General features: G+C 56.6%; 1 protein-coding gene across 2 annotated transcripts; it reads right to left on the bottom strand.

The window, feature by feature from the left end:
- Positions 1-8,320: 8,320 nt before the first annotated feature.
- COX6B1 (cytochrome c oxidase subunit 6B1) lies at positions 8,321-13,905 on the bottom strand. 2 transcript variants are annotated; one of them, XM_090127968.1, is made up of 4 exons: positions 13,748-13,905; positions 12,303-12,416; positions 10,846-10,946; positions 8,321-8,504 (listed from the first exon to the last, which is right to left on the bottom strand). In XM_090127968.1, the coding sequence occupies exons 1-4, from the start codon at positions 13,872-13,874 to the stop codon at positions 8,451-8,453; spliced, it is 396 nt and encodes a 131-aa protein (XP_089984094.1). In that variant the 5' UTR covers positions 13,875-13,905; the 3' UTR covers positions 8,321-8,450. The 2 variants fall into 2 exon arrangements, with proteins under 2 accessions (XP_089984094.1, XP_089984093.1); XM_090127967.1 differs by having other exon boundaries at positions 12,303-12,413; positions 13,748-13,895.
- Positions 13,906-15,250: the final 1,345 nt, after the last annotated feature.

Below are 15,250 nucleotides of genomic sequence, written 5' to 3'. Positions count from 1 at the left end.
TGGGATGGAAATGGGAGAAGTGGTGATGTGGGTGGGGGGCAACAAAATGGGTTGGTTGTGAGTAAAGCAGGGAGTAAAGCGTGAGTAAAGTCTGAGTAGTGATGAAATGGGATCCAGAAGGGATTAAAGGATCACAGAGTGTTCTGTATGGGATGGAGGTGGGGAGAAATTGAGATGTGGGGATAACATGACGGGTTGGTTGAGAGTAAAGCATGAGTAAAGTATGAGTAGTGATGAAATGGGATCCAGAAGGGATTATAGGATCACGGACAGTTCTGTATGGGATGGAAATGGGAGAAGTGGTGATGTGGGGGGCAACAAAATGGGTTGGTTGTGAGTAAAGCAGGGAGTAAAGCATGAGTAAAGTGTGAGTAGGGGATCCAGAAGGGATTAAAGGATCAGAATGTTCTGTATGCGATGGAAATGGTGAGAAATGGAGATGTGGGGACAACACGATGGGTTGGTTGAGAGTAAAGCATGAGTAAAGTATGAGTAGTGATGAAATGGGATCCAGAAGGGATTATAGGATCACGGACAGTTCTGTATGGGATGGAAATGGGAGAAGTGGTGATGTGGGGGGCAACAAAATGGGTTGGTTGTGAGTAAAGCAGGGAGTAAAGCATGAGTAAAGTGTGAGTAGTGATGAAATGGGATCCAGAAGGGATTAAAGGGTCACAAAGTGATCTGTATGGCATAGAGATGGGGAGAAATGGAGATGTGGGGACAACATGATGGGTTGGTTGTGAGTAAGGCATGGAGTAAACCACGAGTAAGGTCTGAGTAGTGGTGAAATGGGATCCAGAAGGGATTATAGGATCACAGAGCGATCTGTAAGGGACGGAGATGTGGGGACAACGTGATGGCTCAGTTGTGAGTAAAGCAGGGAGTAAACCACGAGTAAAGTCTGAGTAGCCATGAAATGGGATCCAGAAGGATACAAAAGCTGTTCTCTCACCCCAACCAGCTTCACGGCGTGCCCATCTCCCTGCCCTACACAGTGAAGCACTCCGCCCTGACCGTGGAACGACGGGGGTGGGAGGTGGAGCTGAGGACCCCCTCGGGGCTTCGAGTCGCCTACGATGGGCAGCACGGGAGGGTGAGCGTCCAGGTGGAGAGCTCCTATGGAGGCCAACTCTGCGGGCTCTGCGGGGACTTCGATGGGGACCCCCGTAACGATCTGGCACCGGCGAGAGGATGGAGAGTTGGGAATGAGGAAGGGTGCGAGGACGGGTTGGAATGTGGGGAGGAGGAAGGGAAAAAGGGAGAGAAAAGGGAAGAGTGTGGGGTGCTGTTGGATAAGGATGGGCCCTTCCGGCTCTGCCACGAGGCGGTGCACCCCGAAACGTACTACAGGGATTGTATGGCCGACCGGTGTCACAGCAATGGGGTCTGTCGTGTCGTCGCTGCTTACGTGGCTGCATGCCAGGAAGTGGGGAAGGAAGTCCTGGAGTGGAGATCCGAGGGGTTCTGTGGTGAGTGGGGCATGGGGGATAGGGATGGGATGGGTTATGGGACCATAGGGCGCCCCAAGAACCCAAGGGTGGTAGTGGGATGGAGATGTGGCCCCATAGATCATCCTAAGGACCCAAGGGTGGTGGTGAGATGGGGACAGAACCCCATAGGGCACCCCAAGAACCCAAGGGTGGTGGTGGGATGGAGATGTGGCCCCATAGAGCATCCTAAGGACCCAAGGGTGGTGGTGGGACGGGGACAGAACCCCATAGGGCACCCCAAGAACCCAAGGGTGGTGGTGGGATGGAGATGTGGCCCCATAGAGCATCCCAAGAGTCCAAGGGTGGTGTTGGGATGGGGACAGAACCCCATAGAGCATCCCAAGAACCCAAGGGTGATGGTGAGATGGGGACGTGGCCCCATAGATCATCCTAAGGACCCAAGGGTGGTGATGGGATGGGGACAGAACCCCATAGAGCATCCCAAGGACCTAAGGATGGTGGTGGGGTGGGGATGTGGCCCCATAGAGCATCCCAAGGACCCAAGGGTGGTGGTGGGACAGAGACAGAACCCCATAGAGCATCCCAAGAACCCAAGGGTGGTGGTGGGATGGAGACACAACCCCATAGAGTATCCGAAGAACCCAAGGGTGGTGGTGGGGTGGGGATGTGGCCCCACAGAACACCCCAAGAACCCAAGGGTGGTGGTGGGAAGGAGACACAACCCCATAGAACGCTCTGGAGAACCCACTGTCCCAAATGTGACGCAGACATCTTGGGTGGGATCCCGATCCCCCAAAAAGGGGACCGAGGACCCTACCCTCAAAGTTCCCTTCACCCCACAGCTCCCAACTGCCCCAAAGGAACCCGCTATGCTCTCTGCATCCCAAACTGTGCCCACGAGTGTCGCGAGGGCTGCATGTCCCCCCACGACCCCCACAGGGGGGCCATGAAATGCGGGGCAGCGTCAACGTTGGTCACCTCAGGGACGTGTAGGGCTGTGGGGATGCACCACTATCTGAGCTTCGATGGGGCAGCCGTGACCGTGCGGGATAACTGCACCTACGTGGTGGCACGGAGCTGCAGTGAGGATGGAGCCCACCCCCATTTTGAGGTGAAGGCCACAGACCCCCGAGGGGGGGTCAGCAATCGCAGCGTTGTCGTCACTGTGCATGGACATCAGTTTGTGCTGCGCTCCGGGAAACACGTGGTGGTGAGGAGGAGGAGGAGGAAGGGGAGGTGGTGGGGTGGGAGTTGGGGGGATGGAGGGGGTGGGGATGGGGATATGGGGGGATGGAGGGGGTAGGAAGGGGAGATGGAGGGGGTGGGAGTGGGGGATATTGGGGGATGGAAGGGATGGGGACGGGGATATGGGGGATGGAGGGGGAGATGGAGGGGGTGGGAGTGGGGGATATGGGGGCGTGGAGGGGGAGATGGGGGAGATGGGGGAAATGGAGGGGGTGGGAGTGGGGGATATTGGGGGATGGAGGGGATGGGGACGGGGATATGGGGGATGGAGGGGGAGATGAAGGGGGTGGGAGTGGGGGATATGGGAGGGTGGAGGGGGAGATGGGGGAGATGGAGGGGGAGATGGGGGAGATGGAGGGGGAGATGGGGGAGATGGAGGGCGATATGGAGGGATGGAAGGAGATGTGGGGGGATGGAGGGGGTGGGGAGGGGGATATGGGGAGACAGAAGGGGGTATGGGGGAGATGGGGGATACAGAAGGATGGAGGGGGATGTGAGGGAGATGGAGGGAGTGGGAGTGGGGGATATGGGGGGATGGAGGGGGTGGGGAGGTTGGATTGATGGATGGATGGAAGAAGCTGGATGGGGATGGAAGAGATTGGATGGATGGATGAGGATGGAAGAGGTTGGATGGATGAGGATAGATGGATGAAGAGGTTGGAAGAGATTGAATGGATGGATGGATGAGGATGGATGGATGGATGGAAGAAGTTGGATGGATGAGGATGGTGAGGTTGGATGGATGGATGAATGGATGGATGAGGATGGAAGAGGTTGGATGGATGGATGGATGGATGCAGACGGATGGATGAGGAGGTTGGAAGAGACTGGATGGATGGATAGAAGAAGTTGGATGGATGGATGAGGATGGAAGAGGTTGGATGGATGGACGGATGAAGACAGATGGATGAGGAGGTTGGAGGAGATTGAACGGATGGATGAAGAAGTTGGATGGATGGATGAGGATGGAAGAGGTTGGATGGATGGACGGATGAAGACACATGGATGAGGAGGTTCGAGGAGAATGAATGGATGGATGGATAGAAGAAGTTGGACGGATGGATGGATGGATGAAGACAGATGGATGAGGAGGTTGGAGGAGATTGAATGGATGGATGAAGAAGTTGGATGCATGGATGAGGATGGATGAATGGATGGATGGATGGATGGATGGATGGAAGAAGCTGGATGGATGAGAATGGAAGAGGTTGGATGGATGGATGGATGAAGACAGATGGATGAGGAGGTTGGAAGACATTGAATGGATGGATGGATAGAAGAAGTTGGATGGATGGATGAGGATGGATGGATGGATGGAAGAAGCTGGATGGATGAAGACGGATGGATGAGGAGGATGGAAGAGACTGGATGGATGAGGATGGAGAGGACGGATGGATGAAGAGGATGGATGGATGAGGACGGAGAGGATGGATGGATGGATGGATGGAGGCCAAGTGGCGGGTGATGAGGATCACAGACGACCATCCAGCCCCTCACTGCTGGCCCCCAACCCCCCATCCCACCCCTCAAGGTCGACAGATCCACGGTGCCGCTGCCCTTCTGCCTGCCACGCCAGGCTGCCTGCCTGGCCCACAAAGGTGCCACCATCCTCCTCGTCACCGACTTCGGCCTCAGCGTCACCGTGGGCCCGGGGGACATGTTGGCCATCACCGTGCCTTCTTCCTACCACAACTCCACCTGTGGTCTATGTGGCAACTTTGATGGTCGTCTCCACAATGACCACTTCCACCGGAACCAGGTGGCCACGTGTCACCGTCTCTGTCCAGGTCCAAAATGTCCCCCGTGTCGGCAGCCTCCCAAAAATGAATACATCCACAGCAAGCTCTGCAACGTCCTGAGGGACCCCCGGGGTCCTTTTGGGGTCTGTCATGAAGTTGTCCGTCCTGGGATCTTCTTTGACATCTGTCTGTGGGAGCTCTGCGAGTCCCCCGGGGACAGGGATGCCCTTGGAGAGGTCCTGGCAGCTTATGATGCTGCTTGTCGCCAGGCTAAGATCCGTGTGGGACCGTGGCGCATCCCCAGGACCTGCCGTGAGTTGGGGACCTTGGGGACGTGGGGTGGGAGGTGGCCTTGGGTGCTCCTCCATGGCAGGTTGTAGGTGGGAGAACATCAGAATCCAGCCATGGTGGGGCCTCCAGAACCCAACTGTGGTGAGATCACCAGAATCCAACCATGGTGGGGCTGTAGGAATCCAACCATGGTGAGGCCACCAGAACCCAACCATGGTGAGATCACCAGAATCCAACCATGGTGAGATCACCAGAATCCAACCATGGTGGGCCACCAGAATCCATCCATGGTGGGGCTGTAGGAATCCAACCATGGTGAGGCCACCAGAACCCAACCATAGTGAGAAAACCAGAATCCATCCATGGTGGGGCCACCAGAACCCAACCACAGTTGGCCACCAGAACCCAACCATGGTGAGATCACCACAATCCATTCATGGTGGGGCCACCAAAATCCATTCATGGTGGGGCCACCAGAACCCAACCATGATGGGGCCACCCAAATCCATTCATGGTGGGACAACCAGAATCCAACCACGGTCCCTCCACGCCCATGTCCCCATCCCTGATGTTCCCCACCTCCATGATTTTGTCCATCCCCACCACGGTGGCACGTCCCCACGTCTTCACCAAAGCTTCTCATCACCCACAGCTTCGTGGTGCGTGCCAGGCACCGGCTGCAGACCCGGGATCAGCTGCGTCCCCCACCCAACGTTAATGAGGAGGGACCTGTCTTTAGGTGAGGGGGGATTTGGGGTGGGGTGGGGATGTGGTGGGAGGACCACCGGATGGGGGGATGGGATGGAGAAGCTGTTAAAGGGGGAGGGATGGGATGGAAGATGGAGGGAAGCACAGAGGGAGGAGTGGAGGAACTGCAGATGGTGGATGGATGGACAGACGGATGGATGGATGGAGAAACCAGGGATGGTGGATGGGTGGATGGATGGATGAACCATAGAAAGTAGATGGAGAAATAGATGGATGACTGGAGGAACCATGGATGGTGGAAGAATGGATGGAGGAACCATGGATGGTGGAAGGATGGATGGATAGAAGAACCACAGATGGTGGAAGGAAGGAAGGAAGGAAGGAAGGAAGGAAGGAAGGAAGGAAGGAAGGAAGGAAGGAAGGAAGGAAGGAAGGAAGGAAGGAAGGAAGGAAGGAAGGAAGGATGGAGAAACCAGGGATGGTGGGTGGGTGGATGGATGGATGGACCATAGAAAGTAGATGGAGAAATGGATGGATGACTGGAGGAACCATGGATGGTGGAAGGATGGATGGATAGAAGAACCACAGATGGTGGAAGGACAGATGGATGGTAGGAGAAACCATCAATGGTGGGTGGATGGATGGAGAAACCACAGATAGTAAATAGAGAAGTGGATGGATGACTGGAGGAACCATGGATGGTGGAAGGATGGATGGATAGAAGAATCACAGATGGTGGAAGGATGGATGGATGGTTGGATAGAAAAACCACAGATGGTTGAAGGATGAATGGATGGATGGATGGAGAAACCAGGGATGGTGGGTGGGTGGATGGATGGATGAACCGTAGAAAGTAGATGGAGAAATAGATGGATGACTGGAGGAACCATGGATTGTGGAAGAATGGATGGATAGAAGAACCACAGATGGTGGAAGGATGGATGGATGGTTGGATAGAAAAACCACAGATGGTGGAAGGAAGGAAGGAAGGAAGGAAGGAAGGAAGGAAGGAAGGAAGGAAGGAAGGAAGGAAGGAAGGAAGGAAGGAAGGAAGGAAGGAAGGAAGGAAGGAAGGAAGGAGAAACCAGGGATGGTGGATGGGTGGATGGATGGATGAACCGTAGAAAGTAGATGGAGAAATAGATGGATGACTGGAGGAACCATGGATCGTGGAAGGATGGATGGATAGAAGAACCACAGATGGTGGAAGGATGGATGGATGGTTGGAGGAACCATGGATGGTGGAAGAATGGATGGAGGAACCACAGATGCTGGAAGGATGGATAGAGGAACCATAGATGGTGGATGGAGGATGGATGGATGGATTGATGGATGGATGGATGGATGGAGAAAGCATGGATGGTGGACAGATGGATGGATGCAAAAACCATGGATGGTGGAAGGATGGATGGATGGAAGAGCCATAGATGGTGGAAGGATGGATGGAGGAATCACAGATGGTGGAAGGATAGAGGAACCACAGATGGTGGAAGGGTGGATGGACGGAGAAACCATGGATGGATGGATGGATGGATGGATGGTTGGATGGAGAAACCATAGATGGTGGACAGATGGATGGATAGAGGAACCACAGATGCTGGAAGGATGGATAGAGGAACCATAGATGGTAGATGGATGGATGGATGGAGTAACCATAGATGGTACATGGAAAAATGGATGGATGGATGGATGGATGGATGGAGGAACCATGGATGGTGGAAGGATGGATGGAGAAATCACAGATGGTGGAAGGATAGAGGAACCATGGATGGTGGAAGGGTGGATGGATGGAGGAAACCACAGATGGTGGATGGAGAAATGGACGGATGGTTGGAGGAACCATAGACGGTAAATAAATGGATGGATGGATGGAGAAACCATGGATGGTGGACGGATGGATGACAGAGGAACCATGGATGGTGGATGGATGGATGGATGGATGGATGAATGGATGGATGGATGAACCATGGATGGTAGATGGAGAAATGGATGAATAGACAGAGGAACCATGGATGGTGGAAGGATGGATGGATGGATGGAGAAACCATGGATGGTGGAAGGATGGATGGAGGAACCACGGATGGTGGATGGATGAATGGATGGATGGATGGAGGAACCACAGATGGTGGATGAGAAATGGATGGATGGATGGATGGAGGAACCATGGATGGTGGATGGAGAAATGGAGGGATGGATGGAGGAACCATGGACGGTGAAAGGACGGATGGAGAAATCAGAGATGGTGGAAGGCCAGAGGAACCATAGATGGTGGAAGGATAGAGGAACCATAGATGGTGGAAGAGTGGATGGATGGAGGAACCATGGATGGATGGATGGATGGAGAAACCATGGATGGTAAATGGTGAAATGGATGGATGGTTGGAGGAACCATAGATGGTAGATAAATGGATGGATGGTTGGAGAAACCATAGATGGTGGATGGATGGATGGTTGGAGGAACCATGGATGGTGGAAGGATGGATGGATGGTTGGAAAAACCATCGATGGTGGGTGGATGGATGGAGAAACCACAGATAGTAGATAGAGAAGTGGATGGATGGATGGAGGAACCACGGATGGTGAATGGAGAAATGGAGGGATGGTTGGAGGAACCATGGATGGTGGATGGATGGACGGACAAACCACGGATGGGGGACAGACGGATGGAGGAACCACAGATGATCCTGACTGCGTGTCCCCACCAGGAAACCTTCTGGGAGTGCCGCTGCCTCTGAACCTCCCCCTCAACCCGCTGGTGCCGTGACCCTTCCTCATCCTGCTCCCCCCCACCCCCCACCCCATTCCAATTAATTAATTTAATTCATTAATAAAACGCTTCAGCTTCGACTTCCGCCTCCCCCCAGTGACAGAACGGAGCCGTGCTCACCACCAGTTTAACCCTTTATTGGCCGTGTCGCTCACCCCACGGTGACAACGGTGTCCCCAACCCCACCAGGTGTGTCACCAACACCCCCAGGTGACAACAGTCGGCCCCCCACGCACAACCTGAAGTTCAGATCTTGCCGGGGAAGGTCCCCTCCTCACGGGATTCGTCCCACGTTGTCACCTGTGGGGTGACACGGAGAGGACAGGGACCTGAGTGGGGGTGGGGGACATGGGAGACATACGGACCCTCCCCTCCCACCTCCGTGACGCTTTGGTGTCCCCATGGGGGGACCTGGGGGACACAGGGACATCATGGAGACGCCACGGGGAACCTGAAGGACATAATGGGAACACCAGGAGGGACCTGGGGGACATGGGGACATCATGGGGACACCATAAGGGACCTAAGGGACATGGGGACACCAGGAGGGCATCATGAGGGACCTGAGGGATATGGGGACATCATGGGGACACCAGGAAACACCTGAAGGACATGGGGACACCATAGGGACACCATGAAGGACCTGAAAGACATGGGGACACCAGGAGGGCATCATGAGGGACCTGAGGGATATGGGGACATCATGGGGACACCAGGAGACACCTGAAGGACATGGGGACACCAGGAGGGCATCATGAGGGACCTGAGGGATATGGGGACATCATGGGGACACCAGGAGACACCTGAAGGACATGGGGACACCAGGAGGGACATGGGGACACCAGGAGGGCATCGTGGGGGACCTGAGGTCACCATGGGGACACCAGGAGAGACCTGAAAGACATGGGGACATCATGGGGACACCATGAGGGACCTGAAGAACACCATGGGGACACCATAAAGGGCTTGAAAAATACCATGGGGACACCATAGGGACACCAGGAGGGACCTGAAGGACATGGGGACACCAGGAGGGACATGGGGACACCACAAGGGCATCATGGGGGACCTGAGGTCACCATGGGGACACCAGGAGAGACCTGAAGAACAAGAGGACATCAAGGGAACACCATGAAGGACCTGAAGGACATGGGGTCACCATGGGGACATCGTGGAGGACCTAAAGGACATGGGGACACCATGAAAAACCCCATGTGTGACCTGAGGAACATCACAGAGGAACTGAGGGATATGGGGACACCATGGGGACACCATGAGAGACCCCACGTGTGACCTGAGGGACACCATGGGGACATCATGGAGGATCTCAAGGACATGAGGACACCATGGGGACACCAAGAGGGACCATGAAGAACATGGGGACACCATGGGGACACCACGAGGGACCACATATGCGACCTGAGGGACAACAAGGGGACATCATGGAGGATCTCAAGGACACGAGGGCACCATGGGGACATCATGGAGGGACCTGAAGGACATGGGAACATCATGGAGACAACATGAGGGACATGAAAAACATCATGGGGACACCATAGGGACACCAGAAGGGACCTGAAGGACATAGGGACACCAGGAGGGACATGGGGATGCCACAAGGGTATCATGAGGGACCTGAGGGGACATGGGAACATCATGGGGACACCAGGAGAGACCTGAAGGACATCATGGGGACATCATGGAGGACCTCAAGGACGTGTGGACACCATGAGGACATCATGGAGGACCTCAAAGACATGGGGACACCATGGGGACATCATGGGGGACCTCAAAGACATGAGAACACCATGAGGACGACCTCAACAATGTGGGGACACCATGGGGACATCATGGAGAACCTCAAACACATGGGGACACCATGAAGACATCATGAGAACTTCAAGGACATGGAGACACCATGGGGACATCATGGGGAACCTCAAGGATGTGGGGACACCATGAGGACATAATGGAGGACCTCAAGGACATGGGGACACCGTGGGGACACCGTGGAGGACCTCAAGGATACGGGACACCACGAGGACAACCTCAAGAACGTGGGGACACCATGGGGACATCATGGAGAACCTCAAACACATGGGGACACCATGAAGACATCATGAGAACTTCAAGGACACGGGGACACCATGGGGACATCATGGGGAACCTCAAGGATGTGGGGACACCATGAGGACATAATGGAGGACCTCAAGGACATGGGGACACCGTGGGGACACCGTGGAGGACCTCAAGGACACGGGAAACCATGAGGATGACCTCAACAACGTGGGGACACCATGGGGACATCATGGAGGACCTCAAGGACACGGGGACACAATGAGGACAACCTCAAGAACGTGGGGACACCATGAGGACATCATGGAGGACCTCAAGGACACAGGACGCCATGGGGACACCGTGGAGGACCTCAAGAACGTGGGGACACCATGAGGACATCATGGAGGACCTCAAGAACGTGGGGACACCACCAGGGTCCCACCTGCCACCAAGGGGACAAAACACCCCACCCAACCACCCCCAATCCACCAGGAAGGAACCGGAAGACCACCAGGACATCCCGGAGATGCCACCAGGAGGGAGGTGACAGTCGGAAGGCCACCAGGAGGGATGTGACACTCACCCAGGAGGTGGGACAGATGGACTTGTAGACCCGGTAGTACCACTGGCACGGGGTGGCATCCGCCCCTTTGGCCGCCATCGCCTTCTCACAGCGGTGGAAATCTGTTTTTTGGGGGGGGGACACGGGGGTCAGTGGGGGGGGGAGGGGTCTAGGGGGGATGTGGGGGTCTCTGAGGTGGGGGAGGGGGATGTAGGAGTCAGCGGGGGGGGGATAATGGGGTCCCCGAGGTGGGGGCGTGGGGGGGTTTGGGGTTTTGGGGGGATTTGTGGGGGTTTGGGGGGGGGAGTCTGGTGGGGTTTGGGAGTGTGGGGGGGTTGGGGGGGGTTGAGGGGGGGTCTGGGGCATGGGAGGGTCTGGGGGGGGTTTGAGAGGGGGTCTGGGGGGGTTTGGGGGTGTAGGAGGGTTTGGGGTGGCTTGGGGGGGGTCTGGGGGTGAGGTTGGGTTTGGGGGGGCTTGAGGGGGGATATGGGGGGGGGTGAGGAGGTTTGGGGAGGTTTGAGGGGGTTTGGGGGGCTTTGGGGGCGTGGGGGGATCTGGGGGGACTTTAGATGGGGGTCTGAGGAGGTTTGGGGGTATAGGGGAGTTTGGGGGGGTTTAAGGGGGGTGTGGGGAGGTTTGAGGGGGTATCTGGAGGGGTTTGGCGTCGTGGGGGGTTTTGGGGGGGTCTGGGGTGTGGGGGGGTTTGAGGGGGGTTTGGGGGGTCTGGGGGGGTATGGAGGGATTTGAGGGGGGGTCTGGTGGGGTTTGGAGGTGTAGGGGGGTTTGGGGGAGTTTGCGGGGGAGTCTGGGGGGGGTTGGGGGTGTAGGGGGGTTTGGGGGGGGTTTCAGGAGGGGTCTGGGGGAGTTTGGGGTGTGGGGGAGTCTGGGGGGTTTAAGGGGGTGTCTGGGGGGGGGTTGGGGGGTTTGAGGGGGGGGTCTGGGGGGGTTTGGGGGCGTGGGAGGGTCTGGGGGAGTTCAGGGGAGGTCTGGGGGTTTGAGGGGGGGTTTGGGGGGGTATGGAGGAGTTTGAGGAAAGGTCTGGGGGTGTGGGGGGGTCTGGGGGGTTTAAGGGTGCATCTGGGGGGGTTTGGGGGTGTGTGTGGGGTTTGGGGGGGTTTGAGGAAGGGTCTGGGGGGGTGGGGGGGTTTTGGGGGGAGTCTGGGGGGGGCCTGGTGGGGTTTGGGAGTGTGGGGGGGTTGGGGAGGGTTTGAGGGGGGGTCGGGGGTGTGGGAGGGTCTGGGGGGGGGGTTTGAGAGGGGGTCTGGGGGGGTTTGGGGTTGTAGGGGAGTTTGGGGGGGCTTGAGGGGGGGTGAGGAGGTTTGGGGAGGTTTGAGGGGGTATGGGGGGGTTTGAAGGGCTTTGGGGGGCGTGGGGGGGGGTTGGGGGTGTAGGGGGGTTTGGGGGGGTTTAAGGGGGGATCTGGGGGGGGTTGGGGGCGTGGGGGGTTTGGGGGAGGGGGCTCTGGGGGGGGGTCTTACCCAGGTAGTTCTGCCAGCAGTTCCTGGTCTGGTTCTGGTTGGGGAAGCGGCTGTCGAACGGAGCGGTTTTGTAATGCTCCAGTTTGGTTCTGATGTCCTCAGCCATGGCTGCTGCTGGGGGGGGTTAATGAGAGGGGGGGGTTAATGAGAGGGGGGGGGGGTAATTAGTGAGTCGTTAATGAAGGAGGAGAGATGGGGGGGGGGAAAGGAAGGGGGTTGGGGGGTCTTAAAGGGGACTCAGGGAGGCACTGAGGATCTTGTTGTGGGTGCTGTGAGTTTGAGATGCTTCCCAGTGCTCCCAGTAAGGGACCAGGACCCTTCCCAGTGCTCCCAGTAAGGCCCAGTGCTCCCAGTAAGGCACTAATGGGCTTCAAAGTGCTCCCAGTAAGGCCTGAGACCCTTCCCAGTGCTCCCAGTAAGGCCCTAAGACCCTTCCCAATGCTACCAGTAAGGTCCAGCGTTCCCAGTAAGGAACCAGGACCCTTCCCAGTGCTCCCGGTAAGGCCCAGTGTTCCCAGTAAGGCCCTGAGACCCCTCCCAGTGCTCCCAGTAAGGCCCAGTGTTCCCAGTAAGGCCCTGAGACCCCTCCCAGTGCTCCCAGTAAGGCCCTGAGATCCTTCCCAGTGCTCCCAGTAAGGTCCAGCGTTCCCAGTAAGGGACCAGGACCCTTCCCAGTGCTCCCAGTAAGGCCCTGAGACCCTTCCCACTGCTCCCAGTAAGGCCCTAAGACCCTTCCCAGTGCCCCCAGTAAGGCCCTGAGATGCTTCCCAGTGCTCCCAGTAAGGCCCAGTAGTCCTTCCCAGAGCTCCCAGTAAGGCCCAGTAGTCCTTCCCAGAGCTCCCAGTAAGGCCCAGTAGTCCTTCCCAGATCTCCCAGTAAGGCTCAGCGCTCCCAGTAAGGAACCAGGACCCTTCCCACTGCTCCCAGTAAGGCCCAGTGTTCCCAGTAAGGCCCTGAGACCCCTCCCAGTGCCCCCAGTAAGGCCCTGAGATCCTTCCCAATACTCCCAGTAAGACCCAGTGCTCCCAGTAAGGGACTAATGGCCTTCCCAGTGCTCCCAGTAAGGCCCAGTGCTCCCAGTAAGGCCTGAGACCCCTCCCAGTGCTCCCAGTAAGGCCCTGAGATCCTTCCCAATACTCCCAGTAAGACCCAGCGCTCCCAGTAAGGGACCTGGACCCTTCCCAGTGCTCCCAGTAAGGCCCAGCGCTCCCAGTAAGGCACTAATGGCCTACCCAGTGCTCCCAGTAAGCCCAGTGCTCCCAGTAAGGCCCTGAGACCCTTCCCAGTGCTCCCAGTAAGGCCCAGCGCTCCCAGTAAAGCATCAGAAGCCTTCCCAGTGATCCCAGTAAGGCCCAGGAACCTTTCCCAGAGCTCCCAGTAAGGCACTAATGCCCTTCCCAGTGCTCCCAGTACCCCCCCAGTCTCTCCCAGTTCCTCCCAGTCACCGATGGTCGCAGTTCCCGTCAAAGTGACTTTCACCGCTGCCGCCTTCACGCCGGAACCACCGAGACGCACCGCCCAGAGCGCCACCGGAAGTGACGCCACCGCTCGCGGCGCAGCGAGGGATACCATAAAGGCGCGGAGGGTAGAGCGCCCCCACGGAAAGGGCGGGGCTGGCGTTTGGAGGACTGCGGCGGGAGGAAAATGGCGGCGGGACCTCAATCGCCCCCAAAATGCCTCGAAATGGCCCCAAAATGCTCCTTATGATCACCGCTAGTGCACAAAATGCCCCGAAATGGATTCGAAACATCAGAGAACAGCTCCAAAACGCCCCTTAAAGCGTTAATAATCCCTTACAGTGTCTCCAAACGCCCTGGGTTGGCCCCAAAATACCTGAAAACAGCCCCAAAATACCTGAAAATGGCCCCAAAATACCTGAAAACGGCCCCAAAATCCTCCTCGTCATCCTCATAATCGCTTTTAGTGCCACTAAACGCGCTAAGACGGCCCCCAAAAAGCTCAAATAGCCCCAAAATGCCCCCAGCAATCCTTATGGATTCCAAATTTAGTGATTCAAATATCACCAAAACCGCTTCAAAATACCCCAAAAAAGCCCCAAAACGGCCCTATTTCTTCCCGTCCCTTTTGCCGTCCCCAAAACGGCGTCAAATCACCCCAAAACACCACCAAAAAATACCCTAAATGTAAAACTCCCCCCCCAGATGCCCCATCCCTGCCCATAAATACCCCCAAATCCCCCCCATCCCTGCCCCCAAATCCCCCCAAGAATCCCCCAAATCCCCCAATCCTGCCCCTAAATACCCCCTCTGACCCCCCAAATGTCCCTAAATACCCCAAGCACCCCCCCAAGCTCCCTATCATTTTCCCAAATACCTCCAGACCACCCCAAATCCCCCATCCTTGCCCCCATTCCCCCTCCTAGAACCCTAAATCCCCTATTCCTGCCCCCAAATCCCCTCTTAGAACCCTAAATACCCCATCCCTGTCCCAAAAAGCCCCCAATTTCTGCCTTCAAAAGCCCCCAGGACCCCCAAAACACCCCATCCCTGCCCCCATTTACCCCCCTACAACCCTAAATACCCCATTCCCGTCCCCAAATCCCCTCCTACAGCCCCAAATCCCCCATCCTTGTCCCAAAATACCCCAATTTCTGCCTTCAAAAGCCCCCAGGACCCCCTAAAAATCCCACCCCTGCCTCCCAGACCCCTAAATTCACCATCCTGCCCCCTAAATACCCCCCAGGACCCCCAAAACACCCCATCCCTGCCCCCATTTACCCCCTTACCACCCTAAATACCCCACTCCCGTCCCCAAATCCCCTCCTACAGCCCCAAATCCCCCATCCTTGCCCCCAAATACCCCAATTTCTGCCCTCAAAAGCCCCCAGGACCCCCAAAACACCCCATCCCTGCCCCCATTTACCCCCTTACAACCCTAAATACCCCACTCCCGTCCCCAAATCCCCTCCTACAGCCCCAAATCCCCCA

This window comes from Phasianus colchicus, chromosome 32 (assembly GCF_987193195.1).
Source record: "Phasianus colchicus chromosome 32, bPhaCol1.hap1.1, whole genome shotgun sequence".
NCBI lineage: Eukaryota > Metazoa > Chordata > Aves > Galliformes > Phasianidae > Phasianus > Phasianus colchicus.
Note: the sequence above shows the minus strand (reverse complement) of the source record. Positions and strands in the feature narration are given on the sequence as shown.

Excerpts from the sequence above, each read along its gene's own strand:
- COX6B1 (XM_090127968.1), bottom strand. The coding sequence starts at position 13,874 with ATGGTATCCCTCGCTGCGCCGCGAGCGGTGGCGTCACTTCCGGTGGCG. Across the intron at positions 12,417-13,747 it reads GACGGGAACTGCGACCATCG|CAGCAGCCATGGCTGAGGAC; the intron begins GTGACTGGGAGG and ends AACCCCCCCCAG. Across the intron at positions 10,947-12,302 it reads CTGCTGGCAGAACTACCTGG|ATTTCCACCGCTGTGAGAAG; the intron begins GTAAGACCCCCC and ends CCCAAAAAACAG.